Source organism: Pleurodeles waltl, chromosome 5, assembly GCF_031143425.1.
Source record: "Pleurodeles waltl isolate 20211129_DDA chromosome 5, aPleWal1.hap1.20221129, whole genome shotgun sequence".
Lineage (NCBI taxonomy): Eukaryota > Metazoa > Chordata > Amphibia > Caudata > Salamandridae > Pleurodeles > Pleurodeles waltl.
The window spans coordinates 960362267-960389624 of NC_090444.1; the positions used below are offsets into that span (position 1 = coordinate 960362267).

Sequence of the window (27358 nt, forward strand, 5' to 3'; positions counted from 1 at the left end):
TCACAGAAGTAAATATGACAAGATCAACATCAATGTTTGTTAATTTTGGAGTTCACAAATTTGTCATGTGAAAAAATAAACCAGTCATCTTTATGGGGATAATCAAATGTTAAGCTTTATTATAGGATTGCTGGTCAAGGGATTTTAGACCACTTTGAAAGAGGAAAGACTATATCTGCCCCTGAAAGGAGTTGTTATTTAATCCATTTGTCAGGCACCTACGCTGGGCCTCTGTTCACACTTTTGCTGAACATTACTGGCTCATAATGGCACAGCTCAGTTTCGGTTTAATAGAGTAGTATTATAAAGCCATTTAAAAGCTTGATAATTGGTCCTCTGCACTCTTCCTTTTAGTAATGTTATTGGAAAGTGTTTATGTAGAGCAGGGAAGCAGGGGTCTCCAACCTCTTCTGGTCAATAAAAATCGTTGTAAGCTACTAATGGCCAAGAGACATGCTAAACCCCCCTCCCCCCCCCCCCCCCCCCCCCCCCCCCCCCAATGGAGACAAGCATCTTCTGTGCCCTTGCATATGTGGCAATCCCCTGGCAGAAATACTTATGCTTGCTCACTATATTTCTTAATAGACTCCACCTGACACCAGCGTATGGACACCAATAGCACAACCTTTGAAGATTTAGTAGGTTAATGTTAAGATCGGTCACCATCTGACCATAGCTATTTACACCTTTAGATCTATGCTTTAAAGGTGGTTCATAGGTATTATTATTTTTTTTACTTGGGTCTAAATGAAATCTTTTTGACTGGATCCCAGAATAATGGACCTAGTTATGAAGTGATGGCAAGACTGAAGGTTTATTCATTTGATGACCTTTGCCATCTCTTGTGGAAATTTGTTTGAACTTCCAGCTGTAAGTATGCTTGAATTTGACAGTATTTCCTAGTCTGTTGTGGGAATTTGTTTCAAGGATTTTTATATAAGGTATATTTGCCTCATTTTATTTATCTGGAAGGAAAAAGTAAGCTCTGAAGTTAAATTCAGAAATGGGATTGAAGGTAGAGTTGCATTGTTTACAAGGTTTTGCACCCCATAATCCAGAATCTCTGCATATTCCTAAGAACTACAGTTACCTTTTTTTTTCAATGCCCATATTTCAGTGTGATTATAATTTTTTTCCCTCTAACCAGAATGAGCGAGAGCCACAGTTTCGGGATCGAGCAGAAGCCAGAAACTCGATTTTGGACCAGTATGGAAAGGTTCTCCCTCGAGTACAGATGAGATTAGCAGCAGAACGCACAAAGCCGTACTGTTTGCCATCTTCTGCACTGCGGGAAGGTGATGATTCTCCTCTATTTCAAGATAATTTCAATTGCTTAAAGTGTTCTCCAGTTTTAATGACTTTACACTTCTCCTCAGTTTCAAGGCCCACACCGTTGTCTACTATAGTAAAGCAGAGTACTAGAGGAAACGCAGTCTCCAAAGCAACATTTATCAACCATGTTTTGACGAAAATCAGAGAGTTATCCACAAATGAACATAAAGAGATTTACACCCCTTACAAAAGGTAATTATGTATTTTTTTTCCACCGGGTTTCATGTCATGAAGTCTTCCATTTTTTTAATAACCCGATTAGAACTGTGGCAGGGTTGGATTTTTTTTTTTGCTGACATGGGTCCTTCTTAGTGCACTTGACAATAAGTGGAACCTAAAAAAAGTTTTACACATGCATAAAATCTATTTCCTATGGAGAAATGCACAAAAAAACTATTTCGTATGGAAACACTGTCCTAACAATAAGTATACAGTGGCGACTGTGTGTGTGTCTTTCTCTTTGTCTCTGTTGCGGAAGTGTTATGAGAACTATCTGAGCTAGAAAACAAATGCTTAGCTGTAATGGAACCTACTTCAGACCACATTTTAATTGACAAACATGAGCTGGAAGTGTGTAGGGTGAGGGGGAGTCTCCATTTAAACCATCATCTACGTTCACATCTGCAGCTCCCCAGGATGCAATTTAGGTCTTTCATGAGTCATTGATCCAAGAGATGAAATGTTATTGGTCTATCTGCAGACTATTATGCTTAAGCAGTAGCGTTCCATCCGCCAGGTGTAATGAACTGAAATATGGAAGAATCATGGGTGTAAACTATAATGTGTAGAGTACCATTGGGGGGGGGGTGGGGGTTAAATAATAAATAATTCATTTAATCTAATGTCTTTATTCATTTAGAATGTATGCCCACTTGGGCTAAATTGTGTGACGGCATTGTTTTCAGAAATCATTCAAATATATGGGTAACAGTTGAAAAAGAAATTTGCATCTTAACTCGTGCAGGTTTACTGGCACTGTGATTTCCAAAAGTTATTCGCAAACCCGAGTAAAATGTATATGAAAACATTTTCAGTTAATCCTTTTTCTTATTTTGTTTGAGAATTCTATTGATGGATAAAATAATAATGATCTTTATTTTGAATATTATAGGTGTCCATATTCAAGGGTGTATTTAATCTGTAATGGCAAAGTGTGAAGGTTTCGGTTATCTGTTTCCATTATGACGTACCAGTATTTCTGAATACTGAAAGGGTGCGCAACCATTGTGTGATCAAGGCCCTTGGTGGAGGCAGAAGCACGTTGCAGTGCAGTGGTATATGGCTAAATAAAGTAATTAGACCAACACCAGCGTCTGCTTCAGTCCTGTACTGGAGTCACAGTTGTGTGATTGCCGGCGATTTTGGTGGGTGGGAATGTGTATATATATATAGTGCACCATTTTTTGGCATGGTTAGTGCCCCCGACTTTTTGCCTGGTACCTGAGGTATATTTGACTGTTAGTGCACTGGGCCCCTGCTAACCAGGTCCCCAGTGCCAGACTGCACAGTTGTTTTGCACAATTGTAAGTGCGTAGTAAATGGTACCCCTGGTACCAAGGGCCTCCGGTACTAAGGAAGTTCCCTGAAGGCTGCTGCACCAGTTGTGCCAGCCCCAGGGACCCCTCAGCAAACACACACACAAGTGCTGCCATTGCAGACTGCATGTGTTGGTGCAGGTAAAATTGAAAATTCAACCTGTCACCCACTCTGTGTGCCAGGTCCCCAACCACTGCATGTGTCAGGTGTAAGTCACCCCTAATGAAGGTTGTATCAGGACATGTGAGGACATATATATTTATGAGCAGATATGCCCCTGCTATGTTTCTGTCTGAGGTGAAGCAAACCATCAGTGCCAGCAAGGTTCTCCCCAGCTGTCCAGAGTCTGAGTCCACCTGGTGGGTTTCACCCCTCCTGGACTCCCTCTGCACCCAGGTCCCCTCTCCCTTAGCGTGAGAGAAAACCGGACACCTCCAGTAACCATTGCACCCGTCGTCCATGACCCAATCTGAGGTGCGTCACTGGTGCCAACGATGTCCCCCGGCACCCCTGAGCTGGAGTCCACCCTGGATTCACCACTGCTGGACTCCCCCACCAGCCTCAGCACACAGGACCCACTGACCGCGATTGCTCACAGATGGAGAAATGAGATGCCTAATGACACCCCTGCATTCATCGCCCCTGGGACTTGGAGAAAAGGACCAAAGGTGCACCTATATTTCTGAGCACCCCACGTCTACAACCTACCTGTTTGTTGTTCCCCGGCTGACTTCCTAGCCAGAGTCTGTATCCTGTCTTCAGGAGGTCCAATTCATATTGAAAGCCATAGGGAACCCGATGCCTTGCTGCACCCCTGCATCCGTCCACCCCAGTGCTGCCCGGAATGACCTGTTGGTTTAGTTCTGATCAGCGCCCAGTACTTACCTTAAATCTTTGAGATTGGCTTTGTAAGTAGTTCTTAACCATGTGTTTGCTAAACATTTTTTTCCTCCGTAGGTTAACATTGAAGAACTCTGAAATCACACTGTCTATTTTTTAAACTAAAAAGTATTTATGCTGAAAAACGTACGTACTTTATGACAAAGTTCTTGGGTTTCAAAATATAGATAACCAAAAGTATTATTTTTCAAAATTTATCTCAGATTTATTCTTAGAGTGTCTCATTTATTGCCTCTGTGAGTAAAACACGTGCTTAGCACTACCCTCTGAAGAGCATAACTGCTCAGCCACAGTACAACAAAATAGAGCATTGGTTCTATCTACTTTTGCCTCTGCTAACCAATTGGGGATCCACTGGACTCTTTGCAGAGTGTACCTCTTTTAAGTGCACTAAATAGAGAGCCAGCTTCTTACATTGGTGTAACAGTGGTGGGGTCTACAGAAGTAAATCCAAAAATTGCCTTTAGTTAAATTGCATTTTTTGAATTGGGATTTGTTTTCCCAAATTCTTAAATATAACTGTTAGGACCCTGGTTAGGTCTCTCTAGCTTAACAGTTTAAAAGTCTTACTAACTTACTTTAGTTACGACTGTAAAAACTTAGGATTTTTTCTCTAGCCCAAAAAGGTCTTAACATTAACGTAAAAGTGAGTACCCGAGAGGGTGTGGATAAGTAGCTCGACCTTACCCCCTACCTTCATCTTTCTCACCAGCAGTTAAGAGCCCTCTATAAAGGGTACAAAATTAAAACAGGCTGAAGCCTTACCTCTCTAAAGCTCCAGGAGCTGTTGGCAAAGTATGAGCAGGCCCATCCTTATTGATGGAGCCACCAACCCTGAAAATCAGGGCAGCTCAAGTGAAGAGGCGTGGACCCACACCCTCCACCACCTGAAAGAGTGGAACCTGCACTCCACAAACAACCCATGGTGCCTAGATCACCCCTTCTAGTGGAGATCGCTCATGTTCCACAAGGTCCAGTGAAGAACTCTTTGAGGAAGAGATTCTTTCAGAAAGATTGGCTCGAAGAATTGCCCTTGTGGGCAGGTTACTGGCCATAGAAAGTGAAAGAGCAGAAATGTGTTTAGCACCCATGAATGGTGGCAGCAATTAAACCTAGGGACAGGTAGGGCACCCTGACTCTAAAATCCCCAAAGGGATTGTCCTCAAATATCAGAATGGTGATGATATCACCAAGTGGTTCTCAACCTTTGAGAGGGCCTCTGTGTTCAGAAATGTTGGCAAAAAGAATTGGGTCTCCCTCCTTTGGGAACTATTCTCAGGAAAGTGCAGACCCCTGACACTCACTGAGGCAGATGCAAGGTTCTGTGACCTCATGAAGGTTACCCTGATTGAGGGATTTTGAGCCACTCCTGAGTTAGTACAGGGTCAAATTCAGAGAGACTCAGAAAACCCAGTCAGTCCTGACACTAGGTGGGTGGTTAAAGGGAAACAATGTACATGATGATGCAGGGCTATACAATGTATTGTTGAAAGAGCATCTGTTGAGTAATTGTGTGCAGGAGAAGTTCCATCAGTACCTGGGAGACCTAGGTCCACTTTCTCCTCAAGAGTTGGGGAAGAAAGCATACAAGACCAGGATAACCAAAACATCCACTTTGTGTGTGTGTGGGGGGTGTGTGTGTGTGTGTGAGACCACAAAAAGACACCCCCCCCCCCCACCCAAAAAAATAAATAAAGATGGGGTAACCAAAACAAGGATAGGAACAAGGAATCTTCTAAAGGTCCCCAAAAACCTGCATAGGAGGGTGGGCCAGAGACTCTTCACAATGCAAGGGTGGGTAGAAAGGGAAAACCTAGGATCCCAAAAAGGCTTGGTGTCATGATTGCAAGCCTCATGGACACAGAACTGGAGACCAGACCTGTCTCCACAGAAACAATGCTTCTAGTGCACCTGCAGTAAATGCAGTGGTAAGTCTCCAGATGGGATTCCAGGTAGGCCCTTATCATGTCGGTGAGCTTACTGAGAACTCTAGTCTCAGAGGGTGGGGTGGATATAGCTTGCCTGGCTCAGTAATCTGGAGAGATATAGATAACAGCCACATATTAATGGGTTTAAGGTTGACACACTTAGAGACACTGGTGCCAGTGTCACCATGATGGCTGAGCAGCTGGTGTCCTCAGATCAATACATGACCGGTAAGACAAAAGCAGTCCTCAGTGCTGATAATCAGGCTAAGGTACATCCCATGCTCATGATATCCTTGGAATGGGGGGGGGGGGGGGGGGGAGGGGGGGGGGGGGGGGGAGGGTTACTGACCAGAAGAAGGTAGTGTTATCTCCTGCAGTACCTGTACAATGTCATCTAGGCAATGATCTGGAGTCCTCACCATAGGCAGAGGTTGAAAGAAAAACCCATGCAGCCCTGCTAGATATCCCTGAATGGGTTTTGTTTAAAAACAAGAGCACAAAGCAAGGCCTAGGGTGAAAACGTAGAGCTGCAGTCTGGAATGATGCCCCAACCTACCAAGAGGAAAGGCAAAAAGTCTGAGAGAACAACTTCCAGTCAGTAACAGACCAGATCCCCTTTCCTCATGGAAAAAAACTGCCAGCCCCAGAAGGAGCTCTGCCTCAGGAGCTTGGGCCTTACACGGCAGAGCTCTTAGGATCAGGTGGGCCCTCTAGGGAGGATCTGTGACAGGGCTAGAAGACCTGTCCCACTCTTGAAGGCCTAAGACAGCAATCTGCTGATCAGGAGAAGGGAGATGTCAGTGGCACTCACTAGAACTGTTGGGAGGAGGGACAACCTTTCACTGAGGCCAGAGACTCCAAACCTGGTGGCACTAGGAGAGTGGTAGTGCCTCAGCATTTTAGAGAGTTTCTCCTCACTTTGGCGCATGATACCCCTGTAGCTGGGCTACTTGGCCAGGCAAAAACAGGGAGTATGTTGGTGAACCCCTTTTACTTGCCTAGCATGTCGGTGAAGGAGTTTTGTAATTCCTGTGCCTCCTGCCAAGTCCGTGACATGAGAGGTGGCCACACAAAGTCCCCCTTAATTCCACTTCCAGTGGGTGAGGTTCCTTTTGAAAGTGTATGGATTGATATAGTTGGTGCCCTTGACGCATCTCCCCCCCCCCCCCCCCCCAAACATCATCAGTGAACAATACTGGTTGTATTGGATCATGCAACCAGGTACTCTGAAGCAATTCCCCTGAGGACTTCTGCCCCTGCAATAGGTACGGCCCTCATTGGTATATTTACCATAGTGGGCGTTCCAAAGGAGGTGATGTCAGACACGGGTATAAACGTCATGCCTGGCTACATGGAACCGAGCCAGCCTCCTACGCCTTTGAAGTGAAGAATGCAAATACCACCTCTCAAATGTTGGTATATTTAGGAAGCTGGCTCTGTATATACTATATCAAAATGAGATATAGTGTGCACAGAGTGCAGGGGTTCCCCAAGTGGCTTGACAGAGGCAATAATAGATAATACTAATGGTCTATTTGTGGTAGTGTGATTGAGCAGGTAGGCTTATCAGAGGGTAGTGTTAAGCATTTGTTGTACACACACAAGCAACAAATGACAACACACACTCAATGACTTAACTCCAGGCCAATAGGTTTTTATATAGAAAAATATTATTTTATTAATTTATTTCTAGAACCACAAGATTCATTTAGCAGGTAAGTACATCAAATGAAAGGTACTAGTAATACTTTGAATAGATTCAATATTGTACACAGTTGTCTTTAAAATGGCAAAAGCTATTTTAAAAGCGGACTGCAATTTTCAACAGTTTGTTGGGGGGGGGGGGGGGTGGGTGTAAGTAAAGTACAATTTCTGAGGTAAGTACCACACTTGCGGGTTCAGTGTCCGGGGCATAGTTAGCCCACCGTTGAGGGTTCAAGACAACCCCAAACACCCAGCACCAGCAACACAGGGCCGGTCAGGTGCAGAGGGCAAGCAGTAGCCAAAATATCGTGGGTGCCTGTGGAGACAGGGGGTACTCCGGTTCCAGTCTGCTTGCAGGTAAGTAGCTGCGTTGTCAGAGGGCAGACCAGGGGGGTTTGGAGGAGTACTGGATGGGCCCCAACTAAGCACAAAAAACCACACCCTCAGTGGCACGGGGGCCGCCAGGTGCAGTGCGCGAACAGGGTGCTGGGTTCTCAATAGAACTCTGTGGAGGGACCCGGGGGTCACTTAAGCGCTGCAGGCAGGGCACAGGGGGCCTCTCAGGCAAGCCACCGACTGGGCAAGGGGGAGGGCTGCCTGCTGGTCATTGTTGCATAGGTGGTCGGTTTCTCGTGGGCCTGGGGGCTGTGGGTGCAGTGCTTCTGCAGGCGTTGGATATCTTCGTCCCGGGCAGTCGTGGTCAAGGGGGGATACTCGGGATTCCCTCTGCAGGTGTCGTCGTGGGGGTGCAGAGAAGTCAGCCCAGTGTGGACACGTCGTTGGAGTCGTCTGGGGGTCCTCTCTGGATAGTTGGTTTCTCTGGACATGGGACTTGATCCTTGGTGAGGCAGGCAGCCCTGAAGGCTTTTCAGAGGTCGCTGGTCCTGCAGGATGCGTTGCTTCTTTTCTTGCAGCTTTTCGAAGTAGGAGATGGGCCAGTAGGGTTGGGGTCGAGTCAGTTGTTGTCTCCTTTTTCTGTGCGGGGTTTTCAGTTCAGCAGTCCTTTCTTGAGGTTGTCAGGAATCTGATGTTCTGGGTTCAGGGTCGCCCCATAATACTAAATTTAGGGGTGTGTTAGGGTCAGGGGCAGTAGCCAATGGCTACTGTCCCGGAGGGTGACTACACCCTCCTTGTGCCTACTCTCTCTGGAGAGGAGGGCACATCCTTATCCCTATTTTTCCTACTCCTCCAAAGCAAGATGGAGGATTTCTCAAGGAGGGGGTCACTTCAGTTCACCTTAGGGGTGGACCTGGCTGGAGGGGTGACTCCTCCTTGTTTTTCTCATCAACCCTCTAGACTTGCTTCCAAAAGTGGGGGTGCATCCAGTGGAAGGCATCTCCACTGGCTGTAGTGCCCTGGGGGCATTGTAGTACCAGGCCTGAGCTTTTGAGGCTCACCGCCAGGTGTTAGTTCCTGCAGGGGGTCGGAAACTTGTTTCTCAGTGGCAGGGTAACACAGATCAGTCAGTCCTCCACTGAAGGATTGGGTAAAATACAGGGGGCATCTCTAAGATGCCCTCTTTGTGCATTTTTAAATAAATCCAACACTGGCATCAGTGTGTGTTTATTATTCTGAGAAGTTTGATGCAAAACCTTCCAGTATTCAGTGTAGCCATTATGGCACTGTAGCGTTTGTTTTAACATACTCCCAGACAGTATATTCAAAATGGCCACATTGTACTTACAATGTCTAAGAATGGACTTAGATACTGTAGGGGCATATTGCTCATGCAGCAATGCCCTCCCCTGTGGTATAGTGCACCCCGCCTTAGGGCTTTACGGCCTGCAGGAGGGGTGACTTACCTATGACACAGGCAGTGTTTTGTGTGCATGACACCCTGAGGGGGTTGCCATTTCGACTTTACCTTTTTCTCCCCACCATCCCACACACTCTGCCATGGCAGTGTGCATGTGTTAGGTGAGGGATCCCTTAGGGAGGCACAATACATGCTGCAGCCCTTGGGGACCTTCCCTGGTCACAGGGCCCTTGGTACCACTGGTACCATTTACAAGGGACTTATCTGTGTGCCATGGGTTGCCAATTGTGGAAACAATGGTACATTTTTAGTGAAAGAACACTGGTGCTGGGGCCTGGTTAGCAGAATCCCTGCCCACTCCCAGTTAAGTTAGCATCAATATTGGGCAAAAAGTGTGGGGAGGTGTAACTGCAACGAGGAGCCATTTTCCTACAGTATACGAAGTCCTTGCTGGGTTTAAAAGACTTTAGTGTAGAAAATCTTGATGATTTTGCTGTCTTTAGCTCTACCAGGCAGGATCACCTGACCCACCTTTGCATGGTCCTAGTTGCTCTAAAACGTGCAGGCCTCACTATCAAGGCAAGCAAGTGCCAGATAGGGCAGGGCCAGATATTATTCTTGGGTCACCTTGGAGGTGGAGGCCAAGTCTAACCAATAAAACCCAAGATCCATACAATTCTTGACTGGGTAGCTCCACCAACTTAGGCCCAAGTCACGGCATTGCTTGGCTTGATTGCATACTACAGGAGGTTTGTGAAAGGATTTGACACCATTGTGGCACCTCTCACTGAACTGACATCCAAAAGTAAACTGGACAGTGAGTTGTCAAAAGGCCTTTGACACCCTGAAAGAAGCAATGTGCTCAGCACCTGTCCTAAAAGCTCTGGATTAAACCAAGCAGTTCATAGTGCAGACAGATGCCTCTGAACTTGGGATAGGAGCTGTCCTGTCCCAAATCAGTTGTGATGACCATGACCAACCTGTTGCTTTCATTAGCAGAAGGTTACTCACCAGAGAGCAGCGTTGGAGTGCCGTTGAGTGTGAAGCCTTTGCTGTGGTTTGGTTCCTGAAGGAGTTGAGGGCATACTTGTTTGCCTCTCACTTCCTTGTTCAAACTAACCACAGGCGTCTCAGATTGCTTATGCAGATGAAAGATGAAAACCCCAAACTGTTCAGATGGTCCATCTCCCTACAGGGAATACACTTTACAATGGAACATAGACCTGGGATTGATTACTTAGAAGATGAAGGCTGTTCTGGGAAAGGTTAGTTTCATCCTCTTTCATTTTTTTGTGTGTGTATGGGGGGGGGAGGGACTACTACTGTGTTGATTAACTGGTCATGACAATAGACATGTTTCTGGCACCTCAAGGTGAGAGCCAGTGCTCTCGAGGGCCAGACACAAAAGCCTGCACTGGCCACCCAGGCAGGATGGACATTCTTCCAAGGCCTAGCCGCCTTTGTAATGGGACTCGGGTCTCTACAGATGGCAAAGATGACTGACCACCCCACTTTGGTTGCAGAACAGGTGGGAAAATAAGGCAGATTAGGAGGTGTGCCCAAGTCATGCCTCTCCTACCCCAAAGGTGGATGAGCTTTAGTGGACAACACCTTTTAAATGCCTTCATCTTTGTTTGGAAGGAAGTAGGCCACTAGGGTTAGGGCTATATCCACATCCCAACAGAAGTGGTCATAAAAAGGGTGTAGTCACCCTTAAGGTGGTCAGCCCATTGGCTGCCACCTGGCATACTCTGTAAAGCCCCTAAATTAAGTAATTAGGTGGTACCCTTGAAAGAAGAAGCAACTGACTTAGAACTAGCCCCACCGGCCTGTCTGCTGACCTTGACGGACTCTTCCCAAAGAGATGACTCATCCTGCAGCTGAGCCTCCGAGAAACCCAGGAGGACTGCCTGCCTTCCACAAAGATTAAAACTCCCATGAGCAGCGGATCTGCTCTCCAGCAAAGTCTCAAGAAATGAGATTGCAGCCTCCGGAACTGCAAAGACCCAACACCCGAAGTGTCAACTGCATGTGATATCCATGACCCGAGGTGAAGCAAACCAATGGTGCCAGCAAGGTTATCCAGCTCTCCAGAGTCCGAGTCCACTTGGGTTTCAACCCTCTACAAATCCCCCAAGGTGCTTGCAGCCTTTGCACACTGGCCCTCTCACCCGCAATCTTGTGGCGAGAGTAAACCTGACACGTCCAGCAACTACTGCACCTGTCATCCACAGCCCAATCTTAGGTGGGTCACCGGTGTCAAAAACATGTTTCTCCCTGGTAGCGCCTCCCCCTCCCCCAGCTGGAGAGTCCACCCTGGTTTCACCCCTGCTGAACTCCCCGATGACACCTGCAGCCACAGCTCACAGGACCCCCTGACTGCGAGTGCACCCGGACAGAAAACCCAACGCCTAAGGACACCTCTGCATCTGTCGGCCCTGGAGAAAAGGACCAAAGTTGCACCTAAGTTCCCGGGCACCCCATGTCCACAATCTACATGTTGTCCCCGAATGGCTTCCTAGCCAGAGTCTACAGTCTGTCTTCAGGAGGACCAATTCACATTCAAAACCATTGGGTACCTGATGCCTTACTGCACCCAACCACCCCAGTGCTGCCCGGAGTTACATGCTGCTGTGGTTCTGATCAGTGCCCAGTTCTTAACTTATCTCTCTGAGACTGGCCTTGTAACTCGTTGTTAACCGTGTGTTTGCTGAACATTGTTTTCCTCCATAGGTTAACATTGAACTCCAAAATTGCACTAAGTAACGATTTTTGAAACTAAAAAGTATTTATGCTTAAAAACGTGCTTACCTTATAGCGAAGTTCTTGGATTTATGGTATACATAAACAAAAGTATTATTTTTCTAAATTGATCTTGGATTAATTCATTGAGTGTTTCATTTATTGCCTCTGTGAGTACAAGCGCTTAGCACTATCCTCTGATGAGCCTAACTGCTCTTCCACAATACCACAAAATAGAATATATATATATATATATATATATATATATATATATATATATATTCGATGGCATGTGTTGCTGCAGATACACATGCAATGCATAGTCTGCCATCTAGTGTTGGGCTTGGAGTGTTACAGGTTGTTTTTCTTCGAAGAAGTGTTTTCGAGTCACGGGATCTAGTGACTCCTCCTCTTTAGCTCCATTGTGCATGGGTATCAACTCCATGTTAGATTGTTTTCTTTCTGCCATCTGGTTTGGACAGGTTTCTTCTCGCTCCGATAGTTCGAGTCGGAAAAGTTCTAAAACTCTCTAATTCTCGTCGGTATTGTTTCGATTGCGTACCATCTTCCATCAACACTTTGGTACCGTTGGGTCAAACATCTTTACTTGCCTTTTGGGGCGCCCGCGCCCAACACGGGCCTGGTCAGGCCGACCGCGTGGAAGCCTCATGGACTGGACCCCATTCTGCTTTTGTCCTCAGTGCCTCGCAAAATTTCCCTACACAGACTAACATGTCGTCTGTAATCTCTTTCCCCAGACCATTGGAAAGAAAGTTGCAAGGCCTGCAGATTCTTCCGTTCGAAGAAAACACTCAGAGACAGAAGAGCACTGAGACTTGAGATGGCATCCAAGAGCACTGAACATCTCGATGTCCAGGAGGAGGAGATCATGCAGACAGCTGTCTCCGTTCGAGGATCCGACTCCGAGCAGGAGTCTGACGAGGACAGACCGGTCTCGGCAGGACAGCACGCGAGTACGCCTGCCCCAGCCAAGCACAAACATAAGGCCTTGGGAACGCCACTGCCAGAAGGCCCTGGCTCGACCCGTAAAAAGACCTTCGGTGACCAACCAACAACTTCGGCACCGAAAAAGGCCACGCCACCTAAGTCTTCGGACTCAAGCCGAAGGTCTGTCTCTGAAACTGTCGAGCATTGATCCTTCGAGTCGAAACCTTGAAAATCATTTTCGGAGCCGAGGCCATCATCCACTCCCAGCCTTTCGAAACCGGAAAAACCAGCTTCAGAGCCGAAAAGGCCAATTTATATGGAGGAACATGGACTTTCGCAAGCACTCAAAGAAAGCCATAAAATCAAATTACTGAGGAACATTCACAAATGCAGGCTATAGATGAAAGGCAAGCCAGGATTCACATCCACAAAGACACTGGAAAAATTATAACAGCACCTCCTCTAAAGCCTAAGAGGAAATTAGCCTTACAAGAACAATTAGACACTGCTCAGCCACCAGCTAAAGTGCCAAAATATAAAGAGAACTCTCCACCTCCTCAGTTTTCTCCTCCTCCGTCTCCTCCTCACTCTCCTCACTTGCTTATCTCTCCGCCTACTACTCCCACACCTGTGCAATCTCTTGTACATTCATTTGATTCACAGCACAACAATGTGGATCCATGGGATCTGTATGATCCAGATCCCATTCTAGATAACAACCCTGACTCCTATCCTGCTAAGCCATCACCACCAGAGGATAGTACAGGCTATACTCCGGTCATAGCTAGAGCGGCATCTTATAACAATGTCGCCATGCACACTGAGCCGTTAGAGGATGACCTCCTTTTTAACACTCTCCTCTACACATACCACCTATCAATCGCTTCCCATGCTCTCAGGCATGTTAAGGCATGCACACCAAGTAATCCAAGAGCCAGTGAAGGCTAGGATAATTACTCCTAGAGTGCAGAAAATGTATAAACCACCTCCCTCTGATCCTGCCTTTATTACACAACAATTGCCTCTGGACTCTGTAGTAGTAAGCGCAGCCAGGAAAAGAGCAAACTCGCAGTCATCTGGGGATGTACCCCACCAGACAAGGAGAGCAGAAAGTTTGATGCTGCGGGCAAAAGGGTGGCATCTCAGGCAGCCAACCAGTGGAGGATAGCCAACTCCCAAGCATTGTTGGCTAGATATGATAGAGCCCACTGGGATGAGATGAAAGATATAATACATCTCCCCAAAGACCAACAGAAAAGGGCGCAACAAATAGTTGAGGAAGGGCAGGCTATTGCAAACAACCAGATCAGGTCAGCCCTAGAATCTGCAGACACAGCAGCTAGAACAATCAACACGGCTGTCACCATACGAAGACACGCATGGCTTAGGTCTTCAGGATTTAAGCCTGAAATTCAACAGGCAGTCCTCAATATGCCGTATAACCAAAAACAGCTTTTTGGCCCCGAGGTAGACACGGCTATTGAAAAAATGAAAAAAGATTCAGACATGGCTAAATCCATGGGTGCTTTGTATACAACACAATACAGGAGATCCTTTCGTAAGCCCCAATACAGAGGTGGATTTAGAACCCAAACACCTGAGGCATCCACCTCACAGACAAAGTTGGCCTACCAACCTCAATATCAAAGAGGTGGGTTCAAAAGCACTTAGAGGCCAGTACCCCAAAGGCAGGGGAAAATATCAGTCAACAAAACAAGCCTCACAACAGCCAAAGCAGTCAATTAATACATCCCTTCCCAACTCACACCTCACCTGTGGGGGGAAGACTGCAAAGGTTCCACACCAATTGGCTACCCATTACAACAGACAACTGGGTATTATCTATTATCTGCAATGGCTATTGCATAGAATTGGCACAAATTCCCCCAAATATTCCACCAAAACCACACAACCTCTCCACACAACATATCGCCCTGTTGCAAGAGGGAGTAAAATCTCTATTACTCAAACAAGCAATAGAGCCAGTGCCACAAGATCAACTAGGAACAGGAGTTTACTCACTGTATTTCCTCATTCCCAAAAAAGGACGGAACCTTAAGGCCAATATTAGATCTCAGAACCCTCAATCTTTACATCCTGTCAGAAAACTTTCACAAGGTAACACTACAGGATGTGGTCCCACTACTTCAGCAGCATGATTCCATTGCAACATTAGACCTCAAAGATGCGTATTTTCACATACCTATCCATCCAGCACACAAAAAATATCTCAGGTTTGTAATTCAGGGAAAACATTATCAGTTCAAAGTGTTACCCTTTGTAATAACAAAAGCTCCCAGAGTATTCACAATTTGCCTGGCGGTAGTTGCAGCCTACCTAAGAAGGCAACACATTCATGTCTTCCCATATCTCGACGATTGGCTAATAAAATTCAACAGTCATACACAGTGTCAAAAACATACGCTTATGTAATACAAACCCTACACAACCTAGGGTTCTCCATAAACTACCAAAAATCACACCTACAACCTGCGCAAATTCAACAGTATTTAGGAGCCACACTAAATACACAAACAGCAGTTGCAGGCCCAAGTCCACAAAGAATACAAGCATTTCGCAATATATTGACACAAATAAAGCCAGCCCAACAACACACTGTCAAATTAGTAATGAAACTGTTGGGCATGATGGCATCCTGTATCGCCATTGTCCCACATGCAAGGCTAAACATGCGGTCTTTACAACAGTGCCTTGCACAGCAATGGTCACAGGCACAGGGTCAACTTCACGATCTAGTGTTGATAGACCGCCAAACATGCATATCACTTCAGTGGTGGAATTCCACAAACCTAAACAAAGGGCGGCCATTTCAAGACCCCGTGCCTCAGACCATACTTACAACAGATGCATCAATGATTGGCTGGGGGGTGCACCTCAACAATCACAACATCCAAGGACAATGGGGCGCCAAACACAAACAGTTACACATAAATCACCTAGAATTGCTAGCTGTATTCCTAGCGCTCCAATCTTTTCAGCCTCTTCTCACTCACAAGAACATCCTTATCAAAACAGACAACATGACAGTGTATTACCTAAACAAACAAGGAGGGACCCATTCATCACAACTCTCCCTCCTAGCCCAAAAGATTTGGCAATGGGCAATCCACAACAACATTCACCTGGTAGCACACTACATTTCAGGGATACTCAACCAATTGGCAGATGTTCTCAGCCGAGATCATCAACAAACACACGAGTGGGATATTCATCCTCAAGTGCTTCAGCTATACTTTCACCACTGGGGAACACTAGACATAGATCTATTTGCCACCAGCGAAAACGCAAAATGCCAAAACTTCACATCCAGGTACCCACATCCCCTATCCAAAGGCAATGCTCTATGGATGAATTGGTCAGGGATATTTGCTTACGCTTTTCCCCCTCTCCCGCTCATTCAGTTTCTAGTCCACAAACTATGTCAAAACAAACTCAAACTCATACTTATAGCGCAAACGTGGGCACGTCAACTCTGGTACACAACACTATTAGACCAGTCAGTAGTACCACATATCAAACTCCCAAACAGACCAGATCTGTTAACACGAAACAAACAACTGATCAGGCATCCAAATCCCAACATACTCAATCTAGTGATTTGGCTCCTGAAGTCATACAGTTTGGGTATCTCCAACTACCAACTGAATGTATGGAAGTAATTAAACAAGCAAGAAAACCCACTACCAGGCAGTGCTATGCAAACAAATGGAAAAGATGTGTATATTACTGTCAATCTAAAGATATAGACCCTCTTACAGCATCAATACAAGATATTGTATGTTATTGACTTCATTTACAAAAATCTAACTTAGCAGTTTCTTCAATAAAAATACATCTTACTGCAATTTCTGCATATTTACAAAATATACAACATACCTCTTTATTTAAAGTTCCAGTCATTAAAGCTTTCACAGAAGGCTTAAAACGCATAATTCCACCTAGGACGCCACCAGTTCCATTGTGGAATCTAAATATATTACTTGCAAGAATTATGGGTCCACCATTTGAGCCACTGCACTCATGTCAACTGCAATTTCTAACATGGAAAGTTGCCTTCCTTGTAGCAATTACTTCTTTACGAAGAGTAAGTGAAATACAAGCTTTTACTCTTGAGGAACCTTTATTCCAAGTACACAAACATAAATTTGTACTGAGAACAAATCCAAAATTTCTACCAAAAGTCATATCACCATTTCATATTAATCAAACTGTGGAACTGCCAGTCTTCTTTCCACAGCCAGATTCTGTGGCAAAAAGAGCTCTACATACACTGGACATCAAAAGAGCTTTAATGTAGTATATAGACAGAACTAAACCATTTAGAAAGACTAAACAACTATTTGTAGCTTTCCAAAAACCACATATAGGTAATCCTATATCAAAACAAGGTTTAGCTAGATGGATTGTAAGGTGTATCCAAACATGCTATATCAAAGCAAAAAGACAGCTTTTAGTTACTCCCAAACATTCTACTAGAAAAAAAGGTGCGACAATGGCTGTCTTAAGGAATATACCAATGACTGAAATATGTAAAACAGCTACATGGTCAACACCACATACATTCACTAAACACTACTGTGTAGACGTATTATCGCACCAACAAGCCACAGTAGGTCAAGCTGTCCTAAGAAGTTATTTCAAACAACTTCAACTCCGACAGGCTAACCACTGCTATTTTTTGGGAGGACAAACTGCTTTGTAGACTATGCACAGCATGTGTATCTGCAGCTACACATGCCATCGAACGGAAAATGTCACTTTCCCAGTGTACATCTGTTCGTGGCATGTTCTGCTGCAGATTCACATGCACCCTCCCTCCTCCCCGGAAGCCTGTAGTCGTTTAAGTTAATACATGTGTATATGCATTTACATGGACGTCTCTTAGTTTATACCTATATACTCTATCACTCCTTCCTTTACCCTCTGATGGGAAAACAATATAACAACGGAGTCGATGCCCATGCGCAATGGAACCGAAGAGGAGTCGTCACTCGATCTTGTGACTCGAAAAGACTTATTAGAAGAAAAACAACTTGTAACACTCCGAGCCCAACACTAGATGTTGGAATCTATATGCACAGCATGTGAATCTGCAGCAGAACATGCCATGAACAGATGTACACTGGGTAAGTGACATTTTCCATCTCCCAGTAGTTAGTTAAAAACATGTTTCCCATAGACAGAGCGTTTTCCGGGCCTCCCCAGTGCATACATTGTTTTTATGTGGGGACATCGAGAAAGACAAGGATATGGCTGGGGTAGTGGGGGCTCTTCAGTCCCCATCGTTGTGGGGTTTTTTAAAAGCTAGTTTTGTGGCTGCGCCAAAGCCACCTGTCCAGAATTTCCACCTCATATCGGAGGCAGCAGCAACATCAGCGACATTCCAGGTTACTCCAGGGGTACCTACAGCAGTAATATTTCCACAGCCAGGAGCAGAGGGGTTCGGCAAAGGCTGCGGGTCCCTCCAAAGAGTGACTCTTTCTGCTTTCTCTCCCAACCACACAATACCTGTCAAGGGAAGATTGCAGGCGTTCCTCACATGCTGGCAAAGGACCGTCTCAGATCAACGGGTCCTTACATTGTGTGGTAATGTAACTGCCTGGAACTTAATCATCCATCACTGAACAGCCCCCACCCCACCCTGCAAGCACTCCTCTTTCCACAGAACACCAGAACCTCCTACAAGAGGAAGTGCAAGTGCTACTACTCAAAGGGGTCATAAAGTCTGTGCCGCCACACCAGTGTGCAAAGGGGGGTGTACTTCCTTTACTTTCCTGTTCCCAAGAAAGACAGGTCCTTCAAGCCCCCCCCTCAACTTCAGGACCCCCAGCAAGTACATACAGTTGGGACACTTCGTCATGGTCATGCTCCACGATGTCATTCCTCTGCTGCAAAGGTGACCTCATGACCGCTCTGAACCTGAAGGACACCTGTTTTGTCAAATGCACATATTTGCAGATACTTACAAATGCATTTACAAAGGAGTTTTTTGACACGGAGAGCCGGAGTGAAAAATCAATGACCAAAGGTCTGTTTATTTTTGCTGCAGCAAAGAGGACAGGTTTACCACTGGCATCCCAGGCCCGAAGTAAAGTGTGCTAGCATGAAGCGTTTAACAGTGATATTTATACTCATACATCAAAGGATACATAAAATGTGTAAATAATGATATACGTCATACAGATATTTTAAGGAGTTAATCAGTTTCCACACACTGGTTCCATTCCCAGCTTTGTCCTTGCCTCCCTTCTGCAGCTGCCTGACTCCCCACATTCTTGAGATCCTTCAAAGGATTACGTGGTTCAAAGGTATAGATATCAGCCTTTCCCTCCCCAAAATACCACAGCCGAGGTCAGTTAGTTATTTGAACACACAATTATAATGAGTACAGTGCCCCAGTTAGGGAAAGAAACCAGCTGCAAGCCTATGGCGTGGAACCAGGCTTATTTTACCTAAACAAATATACATAAGATAACATATGTGATAGACAGTGCGTTCAGAGACAACAAAAGCTCAAACTTAGACGTGTAAAAGAAACGAAGCAATTCAAAATGGATTCTAACAATCGACCCTTTTTGAGTTTTTTTTCTTCTGAACATAATAAACGTTTGAATAGTTCTAAATTTCCTCATATATGTTGAATTTTACTCCTACTTCATTGAAATTTGCATTCATGGGGACATAAACAACCGATGGGTATGAGCAACCAGTATCTGTAGTGAGGACAGTGGGGTCAATAGCCATTAGGGAATTTATCTCTTCTCTCTGCATCATAGCTCGATTGGTTTCTAGTATTTTCACTGGCGGAAGTTTACACAATTTTAAACAGGAACAGAGAGCAGGTAAGCACTGTACTAATAAACAACTTAATACAATAGCTATTATTATAAAAAAGTATGTCTTTAAACAACCAGCCCCACCCCCCAAACCAAGACCATAACCATGATAAACTCCAATCGCCTCCTTCATATTGGCCCCCCTTTTCAAATACCTGTACTGCTTCTTTTATTTTCCCAATATCCAATTCTATCTCTGATGACTTGTTGACAAAATAACAGCACTTTTGCTGGTACTGATGTTTGATTAAAACACATACTCCTCCTTGTTGTACTGTAATCAAGTCTAGGGCAAGCCGATTTTGTATCGCCAATTGGGCTGCAGAGTTTATCTCTATCTGTATACTTCCTATGGCCTCCCTGGTGGCATTAAATGCAATGGCTAATTCAGCTGACATATTCATCATTGCCAGTTGTAAATCGAAAATTCCAAATCCTGGAATAAGAACATGTAATACTTGAAATACCCAGTTCTTTCGCTCCTCCAGTATGGGTGTCCCTCGTTTGTACCTATGTGCAAAACTCCCCATGTTAAGGGGCTGGGAAGATGATATATTTGATATCACAGTAATGTTGGGTGCCAAATATGCCAGTGAACATATCCCTTCCCAGTTTAGAGGTAGTACTTTATATGCAGTTCTACCACATACGAAGTACATGCCTCCCTGGATTTGTGAATTTATAATGCTATATTTTATTCGGGGCAATCCTACACCCTCTGGGGTGTCATGCTCAGAATTATTGCAATACTTGTAATCCTCCCAGATTGTATTTAGCAATGATACATTTGCCCAGGGTGCAACATATGAACATCTAGCCGTCCAGAGGGGGCCAAGGAAAACCCGGGACAATATTACAGGTGAATTTTTCCCATTTCTATCTTGTTCTCTGGAGGGATCATATAACAATCCTTCTGGATCTACTAGAATCTCATTTTCTCCCACAGTCAGGTTCCAATAATTTACAGTGTAATTTTGATGAGTCCCATTAATTAACGCTGTCCAATTTCTGTCTATTTTCTCCTCTCCTTCAAGATCCCAATTCCCTGTTTTTATATCAAATAACAAAGTGTAAACACACTGTTCAGGAGGGATCTTTCCCATGTATTTTGCCTCTGGGTTTTGCCCATAAAAATAGGTACCAAAACATATGGGAAACATTTTAAGTGTGGCATTCTCTCCAGGCATCGGGGAGAGCTTGTATTCTGCCTGAGTATTAGGGAGCACCGCACACCTAGGGTACCATTGATATTCTTGTTGGTCACATCTCCAAGTGGTATTTGGTACAAGACACACTTCCCCTCTTTCATATTCGCTTGGTGATACTGGTACTTCATAAAGGCCTATAGGATCCTCAGGGTGTCTAGACAAGTGCCGGCAAATCCAGCAGTCAGTGAGACTTAATGTCTCCGCTAATTTTCCATGAACCTTTATCAATGGATGTAAGGTAGGATTTTGCAACAATGATGCAACACCACTGGACATTATACATATTAACATGAGGGTCACTAGGTACTTCATTATTGTTTTGTAGAAATAGTTATAAGGCCACTCTTCCCTATTCTCTAGAGGGATATTTGTCCTGCCAAATGGATATATTTTCATAATTTTATTGTGCTCTCCTCCTTGGTCCTACAACCTTTCTATGATACCGTTTTACTCGTCTCAACCGCCTACGCATGTTCAAAAATATACCCACACAATTACCAAATATGTAAATGCAAAATATTGATATCACTATACTAATAATCATATACGTATAGATACAGATAAGTAAGTTTTCCTTCAATGTTCACACCCACTAGGGTTCAGCACCGCCGTGCTTTCCACTCTAGCAGTTAGGATGCACTGGTTGGTCCATGAACAAGTTTTTTTTTTTTTTTTTCAAATACAGGACAATAGATGTTGGCTTGATCCTAGGTCCCTTATCTTTTCCTTTTCGAGTTTTAACTCCTGGTGAGTCTCAACTCCCAGTGAGTAAGTCGCGATACTTCAAAGTTCGTCTTCAGTATAGTTTGTCAGTTTCGTTCAGTGTCTCAGCAAAAATGAGGGCGGAGGCCAGCAATTTTCAACCAGATCAGTGATGTGCTTGGGTATTAAACAGAAAAGGGCACCTTTTTTTTTTTTTTACCGCTGGGACTACAAACCGCACCAACCCTAATGGCTGGCCGCTTCCGTAGAACTGGTACTTGGTTTTTTTTTTCTCACCAGTCACAGAACTGTTAACTCCATTTACCCACTGCTTGGATAGCGTTGCACAAGCTGCATCCCACTATGCTTGTTCTCGTTGAGACAATTGTTCTGACCAATGTTCTGGTGTCGTTGCACAGGCTAGTCACCCGTGTTCCTGTTCATGCTGGAAATTTAGTCATCACAGTCATTTACAACCTCGTCGCCCAAAGTGTGCGTAACAACAGTGAGGATAGCTCGTTTTAATGCTGGTACATCAATGGCATCGGAAATGCCGGTGGCGGTGAAAGCGGGGAACTGTATTTCATGAAGGCAGGCGTGCCGTATTCTGCTGAGCAAAGGATTCCTTGGCCATTCAGAAAAAACCTCAGTTTGCAATTCCAAGCTAGGAGCTATCAGGGTGATGTAAATGTAGTTTTTCGTAGGGGTCACCACCTTACGCACCTTCAAAATTCTGTTCATTTGGATGGGCGAGGACGCAGGTTGTATCGATGAGTTTGTTGATCTTCAAACAGCAACTCTTCGTCACTGGGCTGCTGTGTCACCTCAGGAGCAGAAGTAGCACTTGAAACCTGTGGAGGTGTTTCCTGTCTCCCTACTTCTCTGTAATCAGGAGACAATGGTAATTCTGCTGTTAGAGTACTTTGTAGTGGAATTGGTGCACGCTTACAGTGGCTAGCATGTATCCAGTTTTTCCTTCCTTCCACTTTCACCGCTGTCTGTGTTGCAAGCAGTACCTGGGCTGGCCCCCGCCACCTGGGCTGAAGACTGTTGGTTCTTTGAAAATTCTTTGTCATAAGCCAATCCCCTGGCTTAAAAGGGTGACCAGGGCCTTCAAGAGGAGTCGGTAGGCTGGCCTTGACCTGTTGGTGGATCAAACGCAAATCTTTAGTCAATTGTTTACAGTAATCTACAAACAAAGGATATTGCACTTCAGAAAGCTTCTTTGGTCGTGGTACCCCCCAGATATTGGCTGGCCTCCCCATGACAACTTCATAGGGGGATAATCGTGACTTGCTACTGGCAGTCATCCTGATGGACATTAATGCTAGGGGCAAAGCATCTGGCCATTTTAAGTTGGTCTCAGCACAAATCTTAGCTATTTTGTTCTTCAAGGTGTAATTATACCTTTCTACAAGGCCCGCTGATTGTGGGTGATTTGCAGCATGAAATCGATGTTTGATGTTAAGGGCGGTACAGACCTTCTCCATTACCTCATTAGAAAAATGACTGCCATTGTCACTCCAGACTAATCGTGGCAAGGCGTATCTAGGAAAATATTCTTTTAGTAATATTTTGGCGGTAGAGAGGGCACCATTGTCTTTTAATGGGTAGGCCTCTATCCATTTTGAAAACATGCATACTACCACTAACACGTATTTCAGTTTGTTACACGGTTCCACGTGGATAAAATCCATCTGTATAGCTTCAAAGGGGAGATCAGGAGGGGCAAAGTGGCCAGGGGGCGTAGGGGTCCCTTTTCCTGCATTGTGCACTGCACACACCATACAACTTTTAACCAGGTTATTAGCAGCTTTGGATATCAGAGGATTACTCCAAACATGGTCCAAAGTTGTCTTGATGCCTTGGGCACTGATGTGTGCAGGACTGTGGGCCATAGTAACCATAGCGTGTACATAACAATTAGGTAACATCCATCTTCTTCTGTCTGTGTCATCTGTGTAACAACCCTCACTGTCTAGTCTACCGTTCTTCTCCCACTGTTCCCTTTCCTCTGCTGTTGCTTCTGCTTGAATATCTCTCACACACTGCATGGTATTTTCTAATACTTCGTACTGGGGCTCTCCCTTGATGCTACTCTCAACATATGCATTGTCAAATGGTGCTCGTGCTCTTGCTTTCGCTGTAGCATCTGCAAAAGCATTTCCTAGTCCTATATCATCAGTAATTTTTTTGTGGGCACTACACTTAATGATTGCGACCTGACGGGGCAGGCTGAGAGCAGTCAAAAGTGTCACAATCAAGTTGCCATGCTGAATGGTAGTGCCATGTGACGTGATAAAGCCTCTATTCGCCCAGAGTCGCCCAAAATTATGAGCTACTCCAAACGCATATTGGCTATCAGTGTAGATGTTAACACTAAGATGTTCACTTATTTCACAAGCTCTGGTGAGGGCAATTAATTCTGCAGCCTGTGCCGAATTTTGCGGGATTCTATGAGATTCAACCACTGTTTTGACTGTGGTGACGGCATAGGCTGCAGTGGTCGTACCATCTGGTAACTTGAAGCAAGACCCATCTACAAACAGCTCTCCCTGTGGGTCAGATAGGGGAGTGTCTGTTAAGTCTACCCGTCCCTTGGTTTCTTCCTCAGTGGCAAAAATGCAATTATGATCAAATTCCACATTGTCCTGAGGGAGGGGTAGTAACGTAGCTGGGTTCAAGACATTGCACCGCTTCAAAGTAATATTTGGACTGAACAATGTTAATTCGTAACCCGTTAGACGAGCACTGGTGAGGTGCTGCGTCTGTGTCTTGTTTAACAAAATATCAACGGCATGAGGAACCATCACAGTGAGCGGATTGCCACCAACAAACCCTTCACTTTGTTTCACCGCAGCTGCTGCAGAAGCCACTCCTCTAAGACAAGTAGGCAAAGCTTGCGCCACAGTGTCCAAGGTGGAAGAGAAGTATGCACAAGGGCGTTGTCTCCCACCTTGATCCTGTGTCAAAACAGACAATGTACAGCCATGCTTTTCATGCACAAATAAAACAAATGGTTTGCTGTAATCCGGATTACCCAATACAGGAGCAGAGCACATCGCCTTTTTTAAATCTTGAAAAGCCTCCTCACATTTGTCAGTCCAAGGTACAGGAGAGGGCACATCTGAAAGTGTCAGAGCAGTCAATGGTTTTGCTATAAGTGAAAAATTTGGAATCCACTGTCTGCAAAAGGATGTAAATCCCAAAAATGCTCGGACTTCAGAAGGGGTGCGTGGTGCAGTCATTGTATGAACCAGTTTAATTCTGTCTGGATGTAATCTCCTTCCCTCCTTAAAGAGGAGGTGTCCTAGATAGGTGACCTCCTCTCTACAATACTGCAATTTTGGAAGGGACACCTTATGGCCCAGAGGTGCTAAATGATGTAATAATGCAACAGTATCAGTCTTACATTGTGTCATGGAATCTGAGGCAATTAAAATATCATCAATGTACTGCAACAATGCAGAGCCTGAAGGTGGATTGAATTGGTCTAATTGACGTTTAAGACATGGACTATATATGCTCGGGGACTCAACAAATCCCTGAGGAATTCTTGTCATCGCGAATGATCTACCAAAAATCGCGAAGCTAAACAAATATTGAGATTCTTCGGCAATTGGAATGCTGAAGAACGCATTCTTCAAATCGATTACGGTGAAAAAACACGCAGAGGGTGGAATCATGGTGAAAAGACTATTCATGTCTGGGACCACGGGAAACTGGGGAATTACTATTTTATTAATTTCTCGGAGATCAATAACTAATCGATATACTGTGTTATCAGTAAATGATTGCTCACCATCTAATCTATTAGCATCATTTCGTTTCTTTACAACAGGAAGGATTGGACTGTTACATGGGCTGCTCACTATTTCCTTTATGACACCTGCATGCACAAGATCAGATATGACTGCCTTGAGCCCTTTTTCGCTTGATTTAGGTAATTTGTATTGAGGAACACGAGGTAACCGGGCACCTGGTTTGATTTTTATTACAATAGGGTCGATATCCATAATGCCTACATCATTCTTGCCTTTGGCCCATAAGCGAGGGTCTATTTCCTTTAGCTCTGGGGGTAAGTCGTATTCCTGTGAAAACATGCACCGAGTTGGGGAAACACTATCCATGGTTACATAGACACCATCCATTGAACAGTGAATAACTGCATTTAATTTCTTTAACAAATCTAATGCAAACAAGTTTTCATTGCAACCTGATGTTAAAGAGAGTGGCGTGTGTACTGTAAATGGGCCTACAGTTACTCTCATAGGTGTTGAGATGGGGCTCACCACGGGGATTCCAGAAATCCCAATTGATGTGGTATGAAGCCCAGACAGGGGAGCCCCGGGGACTGCAGAATGTGCAATAGATGTTCTGGTGGCACCAGTATCTAGAAGAAACTTATGGCCCTCTCCTTCGATTTTTACATCAATGTAGGGACCATTTTGATCTACAGGAATACTTACTCGCCCCTGGCCCTGTCTGTGGCTGTCCTAATAATTGTAAGATTCAGAAAAGAAATCATCAGCATAATATTGTCGTTCAAATGCATTGTCAAAAATATTAGTGTTACGCGGGACCTGATTCTCATTCTGCGAATTCTGATCAGTTCTACCTCTTCCTCGTCCTCGTGCATTACCTGCCGCGTTCCCTCTATGAAGTGACATACTTTGTCTTCCTTCCAGTAATGGGCAAGTATCACGCCAATGTCCATCCTGCTTACAGTAGGCACATTGGTTGATATTTAATCGGCGGTCTTGGGGTGGTGCAGATGCACCTCGGCCTCGACCCCTTCCCCGTCCCCTTGGTGGGCCACCCCTTTGCTGAGGGGTTGTATCCCGCTGAGGGTATGCCTGCTGTAATAATACCCTTTTCTTCAATTCTTTTACTGACTTCTCATTCTTTTCTAATTCTTCCTTGTACCTGCTCTCATAGTATTGTGCCATCTGCAAAATCTCTGCCTGTCCCTTCGTCATCCACGAACTCTCTGTTGCTTTTAATTTTTGTGATATTTCAGGTAGAAGGCCATTAACAAAGCGTTCTACAAATAGTGTGACACCTGTTACGGTGGCGAGGTCTTGACCGCTAAAATCTATGAAAGCTTGTTCAATTCTAGTAAAATAATCTGGGACATCTTCACCTATTTTCTGTTTATAAGTGGCAAGTTTTCCCCAATCCACAGTCTGAAGAGGTATAACAGTTTCTAACTTAGTCAATATCCGGTTAGGTAAATCTAAAATATCCTGATGCGGCAGAGTTCCTGGTGCCCTTTGTGCTTCTCGTGCTTCTAAACCCCCCCATGTATTTCCCAAAGTAGGTGCATCATCTACTCTTCTAATTTTATGCCAAACTTCAGGACCCAATAAAACACCAAAAAAATAGTCAATGTCTTTGAGTGTCATGGTTGTGGTGGAAATGGCAATTCTAAGGTCCCGATAGAATCCAGCTGGATTCTTTCGAGGGTCTGGCAAGTCTTTCTTTATAGCCATTACCTCCTCCCTTTTCCATGGTATATGGACAAATTGGGCCACCGGCCCGGGAGCTGGTTGTCCGGCTGCAGCTGCTGCTGCAACTGCAGCTGCAGTGGGCATATCAGGGTGCACTTCCCTCATTGGGTACCCCTTGTCATATCTATTTAGAACATCTTCCCTGGCTATGACACAAATGCGTACTCCCTCATTTATGCTGTTACTATCAAGAATACAAGCCACACTGTCCCGCCATAATTGGTATAATTCTTGT

General features: G+C 44.8%; 1 protein-coding gene across 2 annotated transcripts in view; it reads left to right on the forward strand.

The window, feature by feature from the left end:
* Positions 1-27358, forward strand: part of AHCTF1 (AT-hook containing transcription factor 1) — a 1009458-nt gene that overhangs the window by 393484 nt on the left and 588616 nt on the right. For both annotated transcript variants that reach the window (XM_069235080.1, XM_069235081.1), the window contains 2 exons: positions 1148-1295; positions 1377-1524. In XM_069235080.1, the coding sequence (XP_069091181.1) occupies positions 1148-1295; positions 1377-1524 (296 nt within the window). The remainder of the gene's footprint in view (positions 1-1147; positions 1296-1376; positions 1525-27358) is intronic.